Source organism: Pelodiscus sinensis, chromosome 1, assembly GCF_049634645.1.
Source record: "Pelodiscus sinensis isolate JC-2024 chromosome 1, ASM4963464v1, whole genome shotgun sequence".
Classification (NCBI taxonomy): Eukaryota; Metazoa; Chordata; order Testudines; family Trionychidae; genus Pelodiscus; species Pelodiscus sinensis.
This window is the reverse complement of record NC_134711.1, coordinates 323,623,970-323,642,469: the sequence shown is the minus strand read 5'-3', so window position 1 is coordinate 323,642,469 and position 18,500 is coordinate 323,623,970. Positions and strand designations below refer to the sequence as shown.

The following is an 18,500-nucleotide window of genomic DNA, read 5'->3' as shown; positions in this document are numbered from 1 at the left end:
TTCCTGCCTCTGGGCCAACTCCCAGGAACATGGTGATGGGTGGGTGGGGGGGGAGGGCAACGAGAGGCTTGAAGCTACTGCTGCAGCAGAATCTGATCACAAAGAATAAGGTGGGGCAGGCAGTCTCATCTGAGGCACGGGGGATGTGGACAAGCTCCCATGAGAGCCCACTGCATCCCACATTACCTGGGGGGTGGAGGAGGCTGAGCTTGAGCCGCAGACTACGTGGTCCGCAAAGTGCACTTTGAGAACCACTGTTGAATTATAAACTTTAAAAACAAGCATTACTCACGAGGCATATGACCACATGACACATTTCCCTCCTCCAGAGCATCTGCAAACACAACCTCTAGCTACATTTCTCTTAGAATTATCATGAGGGATGCCAAGAGAATGTCCCATCTCATGAGCCACACTGATTGCATCATAGAGCACCGATCTAGATCTCGCCTGTACACAGACAAAGCACAAAGACAAGAAGGAGTTATGAATAACATATGAACATGCAAAAAACAAATTTTAAGAGTTATGTGACTTTATGAACACACTGAAGAATTTCATTTGCAAACATAAATCTAGAACAGTACATAATCTCACAAGAGAACTTTCAGAGACTACATCTAGACTACAGGCTTCTTTCGGAAGAAGCTTTTTTTTTTTTAAAAAAAGAGATCTTCCAAAAAATCTTCTTCCAAAAGAAAGCATCCACACTACAAAAGTGCATTGAAAAAGTAATCTGCTTTTTCAAAAGAGAGTGTCCAGACTGAATGGATGCTCTCTCACATGTAAGCTGTGATTGCTATGGACAGAATGGCCACCAGTGCTTTTTCCTCTTTCCTCTTCTTCCGAAAGAACTCCCTCTTACCCATCCACACACGACTTTTTGTGATAGTGCTCTTCCCGGAAAAGGCTTCTCCCTCATGGAATGAGGATTACCAATGCTGGAAAAAACCCTCTGTTCTTTTGATTTTCTTGTGGAAGAATGCAATTGCAGTGTGGACGTTCCTCAAGTTTTGTTGGAAAAATGGCTGTTTTTCTGACAAAACTCTGTTGTGTAGACATATCGGCTACGTCTACACTGGCCCCTTTTCCGGAAGGGGCATGTAAATTTCACCAGTCGTCGTAGGGAAATCCGCGGGGGATATTTAAATCCCCCGCGGCATTTAAATAAAAATGTCTGCCGGAAAAGAGCCGGAAAAGCCGGAAAAGAGCGTCTACACTGGCCCCGATCCTCCGGAAAAAGTGCCCTTTTCCGGAGGGTCTTATTCCTACACTTGCAGCTCTGCATTAGGAAAAGGAATATAATCAAATTAAATATCCTAGGGGTTCAGATTGCTGTTTGCAGTGGTCAGGAAGGATTTTCTCTTCCCCAAAAATATACAATTGAAGCATCAGAATGTATCCAGTTACCACTGCTTGAGATAAGACACTGGAGGAGGGAGATAAGGACTTTGAGAAGATAAAGGAAGTCCTTCTTAGATGACTGGCTGGTATGTGTTGTTTATATGCTTAGGGTCCAAACAATCAATTGATATTAAGGAAGGCATTTTCCCCCAGATCTACTTGGCAGGGACCTTGAGTTTGTTTCCTACTTCTTCTGTAGCATGGGGCATGGATCACATGCTGGGATAATCTAAGCATAGCTCTCCCAGTAAATTCTCTGCCATTGCAGAAGCCCTAGTGGCATGTCACACACAACAGTTTAGTCATCTAAGGATTTAAAGGCTTTGATCTGACTAAAGTCATTTGGCTTTATAGAGGGGTAACTGGGTGAAATTTAATGCCCTGTAATATACAGGAAGTGAGTCTAGGTGATCTACTAGTTCTAGGCTCAAAAGCTATGAAACAATCAATTATTAGCATAATGTTACTGGAAAATATTTACATGAATTAAAATAGCATTTTGAAGTGTACATACTCTGGACTATATTTAAATTTAACGTACTCTGACAGTAGCTACTGAGGCACTACGCGTGCACAGATTGTCTCCATATGAATATCCATCGATATCTGGATATCTTCCACCTCTATATTACAAAACACAGGAAAGGATACAAAATGTTCAATTGATATTAAACTGTTCTCTATTGCTGTAAATAATTGCAGGCTAAGTAAAAGTGGTCTATATTTAGATTTATAACAAAACATGATGTTCTTACTTGTAAACATGTTTTCTCGTAACATAAATATCCATCTATCCAGAGTTACTTACTGAAGTCTGCCTCATCAGAAGCAACTGGAAACATCTATACTGAAGTGTCTTCTGCTGAGAGCTGGGACCATATTAAAAGGTTAAGTCATTTCTTATTCTTTCCTATGCCTTGGTTGTTAGCAACGATTACAAATCTATATTTAGGTTTGATAGATAGCATACTGTTGTATACATGTTTGCCTCATTTTCCATTTAAAGAGGTTTATCCATATCTCCCATGAGATGCCCTGATGTGATTCAATCTGAACCACTCTTTTCAACACAAGTCAATACTCAGTGAGTTTCTTGTCAGGGTCGATGATGAACTGTTTGCGTTGAGCGGTCAAAACACTCCATTGCTTCATGTGGCTTTCTATTGAGCCTCAATGTTGAGGTTAAGTGTGTAGGGGATCAGTGTCTCAATAATGCATGACATTACTGAGAAGGAGTTTAGTGTGAATGCTGCGAGACCATATGGAACACACTATTCAGATACAGAATATACGAAGGAAGTTGTTGTGGTTCATAGGATATGTGGCTTGGAGCCCCATTATGTTCTGTCCAGTTCTTTGATAAGCGCAACACAAGACCTGACCTTTTCACAGGTGTCCTTGAAATCTTGTCAGAAGGTCAAACACTGGGCCAGTGTAATTCTAAGATACTTTAGTTTAGCCTGATGGCTAAAGTTTTCACTACAGAACTGTACATCAAGTTTGGTATTAGCCATTATTGTTCAGATAGAAAGCAATTATCACTTATTTTCTGGGCAAGGCCTAAGATTCCAACGTTGGCAATAGCTAATCATTCTGCAATTATCTTGGATCAGGGTGCAGCTTAGGGTATGGAGGCTTGTGTACGGAGCAGCTAGGACAATGTCATCTGCATACACAAATTTCCTTGACTCCTTTGTTGGTAGATACATGGTGTATTGGTTAGAAAATATCTGGGCCATGATAGAGTCCTGAGGGATGCCCGAGTTAAAGTTCTTGGTCTGCTGATTTGGCTATTAAGGTGTACCTTAAAACAACAGTCCCTAGTCCTTGTTATCAAGAGACAGTGAATAAGAGGTGAAATAACACAGTAGGAGGAGCCCCTATCTTCTGGTGTTGAATGTCAAGGACTAATCAATAAGGGCAATCCCTGTCTTCAATTTAGATTGGAATCCTGTCACTAAGGCTGGTAAGTGAAGCCACTTGATCACAGAAGTTCCTGTTTAGGCAAAATCCTTCCTGCTCCATTCTGAGGATGTTTTTGATAGTGTCAGACAAATGGTGAAGCAGTGCCCATTCCATGAGCATGCTGGTCACTGAAAGTAGAGAGATGGGACAGTAGCCTGGCTGCATCCTTTTAGAGTTTCTCAGGCTTCAGTAGGGCGACCACTGTTGCCTGTTGCCAACTTCTTGGCAATTCTCTGGTTCTATGCACAGTAGTAAAGAGTGCACCCAGCAATTCCTGTCCCTATCTCCCCAAGTTCTTGAGAGAAACTCTGAAGAAATGCTATAAACCCCATTAGCTTTCTAGCTTTTCGTTTTTGACAGTACAACATTGCTCTTTGAAATAGAGTGAGAGGGGGCGCCATTGCCCTGCACTTGGGGGAACCATGGCCGGGGACTCCAGAGGGAAGTGTCCTGAACAAACACCAGCCGGGCACTGTGCGGTGAAATGGTGCCCACCGGGGGGTCTGGAATGGCCAGGACAGAGAACGGCATGGGCCATCTGAATGCCAGAGATGCGCAGGCGGGGGCATGGCTGGATGACATCACTCGCCACGCCAGTGAGGAGTATGCTGGTTGCAGCATGATGATGGACCCCACAGAGGCAGCGGGGAGCTCAAAAGGAGCCCCGCAAGGGAGAGGACGGGGGAACTGGGGAGCAAAAATGGACAACGGGGAGAAGGAGGCAGTGAGTTGCTCCAAGGGGGGGTGGTCCTCGGAGATGAGAGGGAGAAGGAAGCAACCCAGGGTAGAGCTGTGGAACCTGTGAGTGGGTGGTTTAGGAGCTGTGACCCCATCTGCTGGGTAGGGACAAAAGTTCCCTATCCTTAGGGCCCTGGGTTGGGACTCAGGAGAAAGGGCGGGCCCGAGTCCCCCTTCCCCCTTCCAGGGCTTGAATCACCTGTTATAAGGCTAGTCTCGATGAAGATGTCAATTATATGTACTCAGATGTAACATATGGGATGATTGTAATCTGATGGGAATGGTGTTTGCACAATAAATGGAATCCGGGTCGAGCCTCAGTCCCGCGAATTAATTTTGGTCACAGGACCCAGGGACATAATCTGCGACACAGAGTATGCAGAGAAGAGGGGAGATTCCTCCAGACATTGGTGAAGGTTTATTTGGAATATCCACTGGAACATCTGGCACATAATTTTCTCAGTTCACAACTTGCTGTTAGAAAGATGAGAGGTAACAATGTTTGTGGTTATCTTAATTTTGGAAGAATCATCAACAAGTGAAGGAGAGATCAGCAAAGTTAGTGTCAGGGACATCATTATAGTTAACATATACAAGTCACTTAACATAATGCAGCCTGATCCCATCTTCCCTTCCATTCCTCATCCAGACATGTACAAAGACTGGGGATATTGCTCAAATGATATAGCTGGGGAACAGAGCACTGAATGGGCCTCCCTCGAAGACTTCCACCTGGTCTATGATCTAAAACAATTGAAATCTTATTGGTCTGTGAGTTGACAATGGATCACAACCATTACATGTTTTGTAGCCCATGACAGCACAAACATTCCACTTGCCTTAAGAGCCATCTATCGAGTCACTTCCCACATAGCCATCATTGCCCAATTATCATCTAGAACAGCCTGGATGTGCCAAAGCTGTATTGGAATTTCCATAAGGCTGACTGGCTCATCTATACTTTGAAAACAGAACATTAGATCCCATGGCATAAACTGATGCCTAGAAATATGGCCATTTTACAGACATTCAGTAATTCACTGCAAAGAAGTACATCCCATGTGGTTACCACAAGGCTTTCAATCTCTCCTAAATAAGAGAATCTGAGTCTCTCCTGAGGAGATAAGAAAGGAGCAGGGACCTAGATAAAAACATTACACTATTTGAGTCCTTGAATTTGGCACACTTGGAAAGATGGGAAGAGATTACTGAAAGTCTTGATTTCACCCATTTGAGGCACACAGGCTTATTCTATTCTGATCTTGGTAATAATCTTGCAGAGCAAGAGGAGTAGCATGAACGCATACAGCAAAGATACGTCCCATTTGAGGGAGAAAGTTTCAATGGGAGGGCTGCTCTGGAGCAATAAAGGTGACATTTTTGGTTGGCTCTGGTTGCAAAGAGCTCTATATCTGTTGATCCCCATCGAAGAAAAACTTGATTAAGGGCTTGGGCATCTATCTCCCATTCATGATGACCATAAAAATTGTGGCTGAGAATGTTACTGTAACATTCAGTACCCCTGGGAGGTACGTGGCTATGGGGGCAATTTGGTGTGCAAGGCACCAGTTCCATAATTTGAGAGCTTCAGTATAGAGGGAGGGTGACTGGGCCCCATCCTGTCAGTTAAAATAATGCATGCAAGTTGTGTTGTCTGTCATGATACTAGTTGTCCGGTGAGCTTTGTGGCACAGAAAGTGGAGGCATGCATAGCGCACAGCCCTGAGTTCTCGGAGACTGATGTGGAGCATTTGTTTGCTGAAGGACCATTTGCCTTGTACGGTGTGGATTCCAAGCTCCCCATCCAATGAGGGATGCATTGGTCATGATGGTGACTGTCGGGGTCTGTTGATGAAATGGTACACCGCATTGTACATTGTGTGGATGCATCCACCATTCTAATGAACTGAGGACACATTGTGGGATGGTGTCCATCTTGGAAAGGGGGTCATTGGAAGGGGTGTGGCCAGCCAGGATTAGAGGCACTTCATGTATAGCCTGGCCAATTGAACCACATAGCTGGCAGCAGCCATGTGACCTAGGATCTTGAGGCATTCGAGGACTGTTGTAGTAGCAGTCACACGTGCCACCATTATGAGGTTGTAAAGGGCCTCAAATATGTCCATGGGTAAGGTTGCCCTGGCTGCAACAATGTCAACGTGTGTGCCTATAAATTCTACAGTTTGAGTAGGTTGGGGTGGACTTCTAGTAGTTTATACGGAAACCGAGACAATGTAGAAGGCGATGTTAATAATGTCTTGCATTTCCCAGATGGATGTGCCTTTTATGAGACAATCATCCAGGTATGGGAATATTTTGACTCCTTGACAGCATAGGAACACCACCACAACAGCTAGAGTCTTGGAAAAAACTCTGAGAACTGTTGAAAGTCTGAAAGGAAGCACTCATTATTGATAATATTGGCTCCCAACTGTAAATCATAGAAAATGCCTGTGAGCAGGATGTACTGTTATATGAAAATAAGCATCCTGAAGGTTGAGAGCCAGAAGCCAATCACCTTGATCTAATGCTGGAATAATTGTTCCTAGTGTCACCATCTCGAACCGTTTGTATGTGACATACTTGTTGAGCCTCCTTAAATCCAAAATGGGTCTCCATCTGCCATTCTTCTTCTGAGTTAGGAAGGATGTTGGTACTAGCTCTATCAACACCTATTTGTAGAAGGTAGAGGACATCTTGCTGAAGGAGGGTCTCGGGGAGGGACGGTGAGTAGGAGAAAGAGCAATGAAGGGGATGGAATAACCAACTTTGATGAGCTCCAGTACCCATAGGTCTGATGTTATTTGTGCCCATTGGTGTAAAAAGGTCTGGAGGCAGTGGTTGAATTGTAGCTGTCTAGTTGGTGGTGTGACAGCAGTGGGGACATCTTTCTGGCTCTTGACCAAACCTTCAAATCTGCTGCTTTGGTGAAGAAGGTTTAGATGTTGAGGGTTGCTGCTGTTGGTGCTGAGGTCTGTGCAGTTGAGGCTGGTGTTTCTGGCAGAAGTCATATCTGGATTATGGTCTGAATGATTCCCTGGGCCTTCGGAAGGTGTTATATCTTATTCTCTTGAAAGGGGGAGTATACATGCCCAGAGTCTGGAGGGTTGTGTGGGAGTCCTTCATAGAATCATAGAATAATAGGACTGGAAGGGACCTCGAGAGGTCATTGAGTCCAGCCCCCCGCCCTCAAAGCAGGATCAAGCTCCGTCTACACCATCCCTGACAGATGTCTATCTAACCTGTTCTTAAATATCTCCAGAGAGGGAGATTCCACCACCTCCATTGGCAATTTATTCCAATATTTGACCACCCTGACAGTTAGGAATTTTTTCCTAATGTCCAATCTAAACCTCCCCTGCTGCACTTTAAGCCCATTACTCCTTGTCCTGTCCTCAGTAACCAAGAGGAACAAATTTTCTCCTTCCTCCTTGTGACACCCTTTTAGATATTTGAAAACCGCTATCATGTCCCCCCTTAATCTTCTTTTTTCCAAACTAAACAAGCCCAGTTCATGAAGCCTGGCTTCATAGGTCATGTTCTCTAAACCTTTAATCATTCTTGTCACTCTTCTCTGTACCCTTTCCAATTTCTCCACATTTTTCTTGAAATGTGGCGCCCAGAACTGGACACAGTACTCCAGCTGAGGCCTAACTAGTGCAGAGTAGAGCGGCAGAATGACTTCACGAGTTTTGCTTACAACACACCTGTTGATACAACCTAGAATCATATTTGCTTTTTTTGCAACAGCATCACACTGTTGACTCATATTCAACTTGTGGTCCACTATGACCCCTAGATCCCTTTCCGCCATGCTCCTTCCTAGACAGTCGCTTCTCATCTTGTATGTATGGAACTTATTGTTCCTTCCTAAGTGGAGCACTTTGCATTTCACTTTATTAAACCTCATCTTGTTTACCTCTGACCATTTCTCTAACTTGCTAAGGTCATTTTGAATTATGTCCCTATCCTCCAAAGAAGTTGCAACCCCACCCAGTTTGGTATCATCTGCAAACTTAATAAGCGTACTCTCTATCCCAATATCTACATCATTGATGAAGATATTGAACAGTACGGGTCCCAAAACAGACCCTTGCGGAACTCCACTTGTTATCCCTTTCCAGCAGGATTTAGCACCGTTAACAACAACTCTCTGACTACGGTTATCCAGCCAATTATGCACCCACCTTATCGTGGCCCTATCTAAGTTATATTTGCCTAGTTTATCAATAAGAATATCATGCGAGACCGTATGAAATGCCTTACTAAAGTCTAGGTATATGACATCCCCCGCTTCTCCCTTATCCAAGGAAGGACTTTCACCGCAAATAGATTGGTCTTGTTGAAGGGAAGGTCCTCGACCTTCTGCTGAAGGTCCCTCAGTACTCTGGATGCTTGGAGTGATGATGCTCTCCACATCATGATAGCTGAAGCTGAGATCCAGGCACCAGTGTTGGCCAGGTCCATGGCAGATTGTAATGCCATGTAGGAGATGATATGCCCTTCCTCCATGAGATTGAGCAAAATCAGCCTCTTGTGCTCTGGGAGAAACTGGAAGAGCTCCTGGAGTTTAAAATAGTTGGAGTAATCTTAATCAGACTGCATTGCAGTGTAATTCACTGTTCTAAGAATCAAGGTAGCTGAAGAATAGACCTTGTGCCCTATGATGTCCTCATTTATGGTCCTTGTCCTGTGGTGTGGATCTCATGTTGGGCTGTCTTGCCTTGTGTCTGACTGAGTCGACTACTAAAGAGTTTGGGGGAGGGTATGTAAAGAGGAAGTCCATGCCCTTAGGTGTTATAAAATATTTGCACTCAGTCTTCTTATTGGTGGGGTTATTGAATGCTCGGGTTTGTCAGATATTATTGGCAGGCTCCATAATGGCTTCATCCCTTGAGAGGGCGATCTTGGAGGATGTGGGGAGCTGTAAGGTGTACAAAAGGCATTATTGTTTCTTTTGGATTTCATGAAGGTCCCATTCTTGCACCAGAGCTACTCTTTTAAAAAGTTCTTGGAACTTTAGAGTCATCGAATAGAGGCAGGGTGGTAGAAATGATAGCCTCGTCTGGCAAAGAGGAGAAGTAGGAATAAGAGATCCTCCAGAAAAGAGCTTATTTTTCGGAGGATCGCGTCCAGACTGGCGCTTTTCTCCGGCTTATCTACAAGCTGGAAAAAAGCGGCAGCCATGTTAATGCAAATGCCACCGGGGATATTTAAATCCCCCGCGGATTTGCCTATTCCAAAGTGCTACATTTGCATCCCTATTACGGAATAAGGGCCAATGTAGACACAGTCTAAAGGTACACCTAGACTGCATTGTTCTTTTGGGATACTGGAAGTATCCCAAAATAGCAACACTGTGTCTTTAAAAGTGCCTGCTATTTCCTGAAATATTACGGTAGGTGTGCTATTCTGGCATCCCTATAACCCTCATTCCATAGAGATAAGGGATCTGTCAGAATAGTGCCTTATTTTGTAATTCCCTGTTGGGGAACATTTTAACTTACCCAGGAGCTCACAAATGGATCTAAAAGTGACTATATTATAAACAATTTTAAAAAACCAGCTGGAGAGAGAAGTTATGGAACTTGTTTTAATTTACAAATCTGACACCTGTAATCAAGGTTTGAACAAAGACTTGAATTGGCTGGGCTGCTACATTCCACACCCTAATGACATAAAAAGCCAAGTACTGGGTGTCTGGTCTTTAGGGCAAAACAAGGCAGTGTGTACTCAGAGCTGAGCTGTGTTGGCCCTGCCTGGCCCCTCCCCTCCCTGCCTCTAACAGCCACATGGGGTTGCTGAGGAAAATAGTTAGTGTGGCTCAGGCAGGTTCCAGGGTGGCTGGGAATGCAGAGCAGCTGGAACCTCCTCAGCTGTGCACTTGGCAGTGGGGAGGCTTGGGCTGCCTCCCTCCTGTTGCTACCGGGGCTGGAGAGGCTTGGTCCGGCTCAGGCCATAGCTGCCACCCTCCTGCTGCTACTGGGGCTGGGGAGGTTTGGGCCAGCTCAGGCTGAGGCCGCCTCACTCCTACTGTTACCCGGGATGGGGAGGCTCGAGCCACAGCCACCTCCCTCCCGCTGCTCCTGGGAGTGAGGAGACTTGGGAGCAAGCGCTCCTCTCCTCCTTGGGGAGGACGGGGAAGGGGCACTCTTCCTGTGATGTGGGCAAGGCCTCAGTGGAGGGAGCGGGGCTGTAGGTGGGGTTGGGGGTCTGCCTACCCCAGCCTTAGCTGCACCTCCCACACATGAATACTGGGTACTTACAGCCCACTCTATTAGCCTAATTTAGTACGGACACACTAAAGGCATGTCTATACAGCAGAGCTAAAGCCAAAATAAGCGATCCAACTTCAGCTACATCAATTATTCTGGCTTTTGGTGCTGTCTACACAACAGGAATTCTGAGGAAGAGCGCTCTTCCTTTGACTTCCCTAACTCCCCACAAAATGAGAGTTACAGGAGTTGGTGTAAGAAGTCCTCCAGCTCAAAATTATTTTGACATTATGTTGAAATAACTGCTTCTAGTGTAGACATGGAATTCATTATTTCAGAATAATGTCAATTGTTCCAAAATAATGCTGCTGTGTAGACGTACCCTAATTGACAACATTATTTTCCTGATTTTTTCCTTCTCTTTCCCTCCCCATCCCCTCTCTTTCTCTGTTATTTATTTGTACCCTGGATCCTGTCACTCCATTTATCTGAAGAAGTCGGTTGTGTCAATGAAAGCTCATTATACCATCTACATTGTTTGTTTCTAAGGTGCTGCAGGACCATTAGTTGTTTTTTAAGGTTGTGCGTGGGTTGTTTTTTTTTTGTAATTTTCTATCAGGCAAAGCTATAGCAAGATAGCTTTATAGTATCCAGTTCTAGTATTCTATGATTCTATTATTTTAGGATCAAATGGCTGGAAGTTGAGGATAGAAATAAGGCACATATTATAAAAGTTAGGGTAGTTTACAATGGAACATTGTACCAAAGACTGTAGTAGATTCTTCATGACTGACAATTTTAAAAATAAGTTTGGATGTTTTTCTAAAAGATATGCTCTAGTTCAAACAGGAATTTATTCTGGCAAGTCCTTTGATCTGTGTTACTCAGGATAGGCAAGATCAAACAGTCACATCTAGATTTATAATCTATTAATATTTGCACAGCTCCTAGCAAACTGAGGGTATGTCTACACTACAAAGTTAGTTCGAACTAACGGACGTTAGTTCGAACTAACTTTAATAGGTGCTACACTAGCGCTCCGCTAGTTCGAATTTGAATCGAACTAGCGGAGCGCTTAGTTCAAACTAGGTAAACCTCATTTTACGAGGACTAACGCCTAGTTCGAACTAGCTAGTTCGAACTAAGGGCTGTGTAGCCCTTTAGTTCGAACTAGTGGGAGGCTAGCCCTCCCCAGGTTTCCCTGGTGGCCACTCTGGCCAACACCAGGGAAACTCTATGCCCCCCTCCCGGCCCCGGACGCCTTAAAGGGGCACGGGCTGGCTACGGTGCCCGTGCCAGGTGCAAGCCTGCCAGCACCCAGCTAGCAGACCCTGCACCTGGCACGGCACAGAGCCACCCACCCGATGCCCCCCAGCCCACCCCCTCTTGCCGGGACCAGGCTGGCGGCTCCCGGGAGTTTGCCCTGGACCGCAAGAGGCGGGCACCTTCCTGGGCTAGTGCGGACATCGTGGACCTCGTCCACGATCTCCGCACTAGGCACAGGAAAGTGGCCGTCTAGGGCAGGAGAGCTGCCAGCCTGGCCACCCAGGACCAGGTGTGCATGAAAATCAAGGGGGTCCACTGAGACCCCCGACCCTGAGCCCTGAGCTTACAATGGCCGTACTGGGTCAGACCAAAGGTCCATCTAGCCCAGTAGCCTGTCTGCCAACAGCGGCCAACCCTAGGGACCCTGGAGGGGATGGACCGAAGACAATGACCAAGCCATTTGTCTCGTGCCATCCCTCTCCAGCCTTCCACAAACTTTGGGCAGGGACACCACTCCTACCCTCTGGCTAATAGGACTCCATGGACCCAACCTCCATGACTTGATCTCACTTCCCTTTAAAGTCTGTTCTAGTTCTAGCCTTCACAGCCTCCTGCAGCAAGGAGTTCCACAGGTTGACTCTTTGCTTTGTGAAGAACAACTTTCTGTTACTAGTTTGAAGCCTGCTACCCATTCCTTTCCTTTGGTGTCCTCTAGTCCTTCTTTATGGGAACTCAGGAAGAACTTTTCTGAATGCACCCTCTCCACCCAACCCCTGCTTTTAGAGACCTCTATCCTGTCCCCCCTCCGTCTCCTCTTTTCTAAGCTGAACAGTCCCAGTCTCTGTAGCCTCTCTTCATCTGGGACCTGTTCCCAACCCCTGATCATGTTAGTTGCCCTCCCCTCTCCCAGCCTTTCTCTTCCCCTCTCCCACCTCCTTTTCCCAGTCTCCCCCAGTTTTTTTTCAATAAAGACAGAGTCAATGTTGGAAGAAACGTTATCTTTATTTTGTACATCAATAAGAAGGGGGGCTAAGGAAGGGTAAGTGGAAGGAGGTGAGGGAGGAATGGGGTACGAGCCCCCGATGGGGAGGACTGGGCTGGCTCTGCGGGCTTCTGGGGGTGGAAGCTCTCCTGCAGCCCCCCAATTACTCCCTCTCCCCAGATGGCAGCCTGCGGCAAGTGCAGCCGGGCTGATGGCCGAGTGGTGTGATGTGCCCAGTGTGGGCACTCAGGGCACTCCAAGCCAGAACTTCTTTGCAAGCGGGGCACCCCTTAGAACTGTGTGTCCGGGGTGGGGGTCGGGACCCTTTAAGCGCAGCCCTCGGCTAGCCTGAGACAGCATCTCCATGCTCTAAGTCCTCCTTTTATGCCCTGCCGGCACTGCTTCCAGCCATCCTTAAGCCCTGTTCAGAGTCCACTCAATGTGGACTTGCTAGTTCGAACTAGCAAAACGCTAGTTCGAACTAGTTTTTAGTTCTAGATGCATTAGTTCGAACTAGCTTAGTTCGAATTAACTAATTCGAACTAAGTTAGTTCGAACTAGCGCTGTAGTGTAGACATACCCTAGGAGCCTGGTTCTTGAATAGTGAATAAAGCAGTGCACCATATATCTGAAACCTGAGACAATCTGCCCCCCAAATCACAAAAACAAATTGAATAAGAAACAGGACAGGTCAAACATTTAGAATTTGTGTAGTGTTTCTCATATGATTTGTACAATGGGTATAAGGAGCTCTGGAAGCCCTCTATGATGTTACATAGGGGATAAATAAACTAAGGATTTCCCCAAGTGGGTGGAAACTATCAATCTGCTCATGCCTTTTAGATTATAGAATCCAGGGGAAAATCTAATATTGCATTGGCTAGCTGGATTATGCAGGAGAATAAAAAATACATTTGGGGGTTCTTTTTTCTAGTTTCCAAACAAAACCTTGCAAATATCTTCAACATCTGAATTTAATATTGATATTTATAAGTACAAAGAACAGCATTACCCTATTTAAAAGATTAAATGAAAAGAATCTTACGCTATTAGTTGTGTGTGGTCGAAATGTACACGATTCATAAGGAAATTCTGAACATAGTTTTTATAAAATCCAATAACCTGCTCCAAACGGTCAGTAATTGTAATGAGATCCCTTTCTATCCAAAGCTCCAATCCAATCAGAACAACATAAAGGCCAAATGGACGGTACATCTAAAAACATAAATATTAGAAAAGTCATCTACTTGTAATGCTTTCAAGCAATCATCCTTCACATAAAGGCCATAATAACGCTATTATTATGGTAAAAGGTAAACATGAAGAAACTAAGGAGATGCTGCTGAGGGCTCCATCTCAGGCCAAGTAAAGTGGAGAAAGAACTGAGAACGAAGATTCAGGGGATAGCCGAGTTAGTCTGTACAGGAAAAAAACAACAAATGGTCTGGTAGCACTTTATAGGTTGATTGTCTCTCAACCATCCTTCATCATGATTGAGTCCATTAGCATGAGAATTCAATTTGCAGATGAATTCTAATTCCAATACTTCTCTGTGCATTTGGATAGTAGAATTGGTTTTGTGACAAGACAGACACTTGAAGATCTTTTAAACAGTGATTAGGAAGATTAAAGTGTTTCCCAACAGGTTTCTGTATGTTCCCTTTATGTATATCTGATTTGTGTCCATTGATTCTTTCCCACAGAGACAGTCCAGTTTGTCCAAAATATGGGGCACGGCTGGCATTTGATGGCATAGATCAAATTACTGGATATGCAGTCAAATTACCTTTTGATTTGGTAGCTTATGTTGTTGGCTCCAGTTATGGGTAGAGTTGACATCGTGTTTGGTTGCAGGGCTGGGTTCCTGGATTCTTATGATGTGGTTGTGTGGCATGGTTACTGGAAATAATTCGCTTCAGGGTGGGAGGTTGTCTGTAAGTGAGAATAGGCTTTTGTCCCAAATGCTAATGGACTCAATCGTGATAAAGGATGGCTGGGACCTAATATTCAATGAAGGTGCAAACAGCTCTTTGTGTAGATTCCTATGTTTGAAAGGATACTATCTATTGACTTTGATTCTTATCTGCTTCATTTTAACTACCCAATCTTCAGATACTTACTGACTCCCAGCTCTACTTTCCTGTTTTACTCTTTGATTTTCCATACCCTCTGCTCCCTGTCTCCCACCCTCCTCCTTTTTTTCCTCCCCCCTTCTCTCCTATTTATTTTGGGTCTGCACATCCTAAACTCAAAACTCCGGTCATCTGAAGAAGTGGGGTGTGTTACCAGACCATTTGTTGTTTGAACTGAGAATGGTTTGGCTGCACAGTGCCCTTTAGCCACCAGAGGGCAGCATGAAATAGAGGGAGCCCACCTGCTGCTCAAATGCTACTAAGAATCTCCAATCTCAGGTGCAGATACGTAGACTCACCTAAAGTGAAGCATCCTCAGGAATGGCATAAAACATATTTAAATATACACATGCCATCCAGTTTCCAATGACCTCATAGAGAAACAGTTAGAACTTTTAAACAGAGTATGAATGTGAATATTAATGGGAAACAAATCTGGCTTCATTTCTTCCAAAATACAGAATGCCTCCTCAAATTACGATAGGCCCTTCTTTCAGTGGGAAAAAAGGCTGGATAACTGTACTCAGAGAGTAGTTATTAATGGTTCACAATCCTGCTGGAAAGGTATAACAAGTTGGGTTCCGCAGAGGTCTGTTTTGGGACCGGCTCTCTTCAATATCTTCATCAACGATTTAGATATTGGCATAGAAAGTACGCTTATTAAGTTTGTAGATTATACCAAGCTGGGAGGGGTTGTGACTAATCTGGAGGATAGGGTCATAATTCAAAATGATCTGGACAAATTGGAGAAATGGTCTGAGGTAAACAGGATGAAGTTTAATAAAGACAAATGCAAAGTGCTCCATTTAGGAAGGAACAATCAGTTTCACACATACAGAATGGGAAGCGACTGTCTAGGAAGGAGTACGGCAGAAAGGGATTTAGGGGTTATAGTGGACCACAAGCTGAATATGAGTCAGCAGCGTGATGCTGTTGCAAAAAAACCAAACATGATTCTGGGATGCATTAACAGGTGTGTTGTGAGCAAGACATGAGAAGTCATTCTTCCACTCTACTCTGTGCTAGTTAGGCCTCAGTTGGAGTATTGTGTCCAGTTCTGGGCACTGCATTTCAAGAAGGATGTGGAGAAATTAGAAAGTGTCCAGAGAAGAGCAACAAGAATGATTAAAGGTCTAGAGAACATGACCTATGAAGGAAGGCTGAAAGAATTGGGTTTGTTTAGTTTAGAAAAGAGAAGATTGAGGGAGGATATGATAGCAGTTTTCAGGTATCTAAAAGGGTGTCATAAGGAGTAGGGAGAAAACTTGTTCATCTTGGCCTCTGAGGATAGAAGCAGCAGCAATGGGCTTAAACTGCAGCAAGGGAAGTTTAGGTTGGACATTAGGAAAAAGTTCCTAACTGTCAGGGTAGTCAAACGCTGGAATAAATTGCCCAGGGAAGTTGTGGAATCTCCATCTCTGGAGTTATTTAAGAGTAGGTTAGATAAATGTCTATCAGGGATGGTCTAGACAGTATTTGGTCCTGCCATGAGGGCAGGGGACTGGACTCGATGATCTCTCGAGGTCCCTTCCTGTCCTAGTATTCTATGATTCTATCATTTTGACATAATCGGCACCAAAGATGCCAGTGCAGGTCAGCTCTGCAGGGGCTAAGGGGGCACTTTATATCCCCATATTCCTCAGTGTAGATATAACACGAGTCACAACTGTTCACAAAATAAATAAGAATAAATAACTCACTTCACTTGTTAAATGGAGATACTGAACCATCTTCAGTGTTAGCAAAGTTTCATTGGAATCTTCATGGAGAAACTAGGAATAAAAAGAATAAAATATCTTTGGCTACATCTAGACTATGGAGCTAATTTGCATATCTTCTTCCGATCGTGTTATCAGAAGAGGTTTTTTCAAAAAAGAAAACAGTTTAGATGTTTTTTTAAAGAACCCCCACTTTTTTGAAAGAACCTTCTTCCTTAAAAAGAGGTGTTAGCTCCAAATTTGCATATCTTCTTTCAACAGACAGAAGTAGTCTAGATGTAACCTTTCAGTTTCCATTCTGAACAGAGAATTAATTCTATGTGACGTCTTTAAACAGCAGCAGATGTTCCATGAAAAATCATTCCAATTAACCATGATTCACAGAAATATGCCTACATATTGTTTCACTTCTCTCATTTTTGTCATTCATTTACTTTTTCCATTTTCAGGACTATTATATTTCTGTGATTGTGCTCCTCTGAATGTATTTTCTCAGGATTTTCATCCTTTGATCTAGATGGAAGAGCTCATTGTCAAATATTTGTTTTCCATGTAAGTACTCATGGTTTGTGATGCAGTCATCCCTTAGCCTTCTCTTAGGCTACGTCTAGACTGCAAGCTTCCTTTGGAATAAGCTTTTCCAGAAGAGATCTTCCAGAAAAACTTATTTAGAAAGAGATTGTCTACATAGCAAAAGCACAACAAAAAAGTGCTGTGCTATTTTGAAAGATAGCATCCACATTGATTGTATGCTATCTCACATTTAAGGCCCCTGGAACCACTTTAGGCTTGTCATTAGTTCTGCAATTGCTTCCAGGTGCTGTTGCCTAAGGCTAGCTGAGACACGTGTTTAAAGGGACCCCTTTGGACAGCCATTTCTCTGCTTTTGCTGCTTGCTTGCCTAACTCTCCAAGAGACAGCAAGGCTACGTCTACACTGGCACCTTTTCCGAAAGGGGCATGCTAATTTTAAACTTCAGAATAGGGAAATCCGCGGGGGATTTAAATATCCCCGCGGGATTTAAATAAAGATGTCCGCCGCTTTTTTCCGGCTTGTAGATAAGCCAGAAAAAAGCGTCTAGACTGGCCTGATCCTCCGGAATAAAGCCCTATTCCGGAGGATCTCTTATTCCTACTTTGAAGGAATCCCCCGCGGATTTCCCTATTCTGAAGTTTAAAATTAGCATACCCCTTTTGGAAAAGGGCCAGTGTAGATGTAGCCCAACGTTTTAGCACTGCATGCTCTGTCTGCTCTGCTTCAGGACACCACAGCATACTCCTAGCCATGGAGCCGAAGCTGCTTCTGGGCATGCAATGGCCCCACACTGACATGCTGTTGCTTCTGCAACACTTTGTGCAGACTGTATTCATGGCTCATCCAGGCACTAGTCCAAGCTCATTAGTGAGACCCTCTGCTTGGATGTGGGAATAATTACCTTGCAACCGCACCCCAAGGTACAGAAAAGATTCTGGAGGCTGGACACCAGTTCCGACTGGTGGTACTGGCTGGCTATGGACCAGTGGGATGACCAGCAGTAGCTCCAAAACTTCCAGATGTGGAAGGCTACCTTTATGGAGCCTTCTATCAACGGTACACCCAGATGAGACCTGCCATATCCCTGGAGAAGTGGGTTGCCATCACTATCTGGAAGCTTGCCACCCCAGACAGCTACCAGTGGACAACCAGTCTGGCATGGGAAAGTCCACCATTGGAGCCCTCCTCATGGAGGTAAGGCACTCTCAGGCAGCAGTCCCTCCAGGGAGGGAGGGGGGAGTCCTAGAAAGGGGGATCCTAGGAAAAGGGGTGTAGGGTGGGGGGGAGCGCCAGGCCCAGGGGCTTCTGCCATCCCACCCTCACATAGCCCTGCTGGAGAGGGGTGTGGCCTCATAGGAGGTGGCTCCTGGAGTGTTTGAGGGGACAGAGAAGAGGAGTGGGCACCTCCCAAGGGCTGATGCACTCCCTCTCATTTTCTGTTTTATGTGTTTCTTTGTCTCCTTCTGCAGATGATGAAGGCCATCAACTCCATCCTGCTGCACAGGGTCATATGCCTGGGGGACCTGGGCCCTATTGTCTCAGTATT

At 44.7% G+C, this 18,500-nt stretch overlaps 1 protein-coding gene across 7 annotated transcripts in view; it reads right to left on the bottom strand.

Annotated features, from left to right (window-relative positions):
- LOC102463166 (disintegrin and metalloproteinase domain-containing protein 21-like) overlaps positions 1–18,500 on the bottom strand; it is a 135,521-nt gene that overhangs the window by 75,090 nt on the left and 41,931 nt on the right. For all 7 annotated transcript variants that reach the window (XR_003090199.2, XR_012900817.1, XM_075919610.1 and 4 more), the window contains 4 exons: positions 16,403–16,474; positions 13,616–13,785; positions 1,946–2,027; positions 293–450 (listed from right to left, as the gene is read on the bottom strand). Coding sequence is in view for 5 of the 7 variants with exons in the window: in XM_075919610.1 (XP_075775725.1) it covers positions 293–450; positions 1,946–2,027; positions 13,616–13,785; positions 16,403–16,474 (482 nt within the window). In the remaining 2 variants the exon portion in view is untranslated. The remainder of the gene's footprint in view (positions 1–292; positions 451–1,945; positions 2,028–13,615; positions 13,786–16,402; positions 16,475–18,500) is intronic.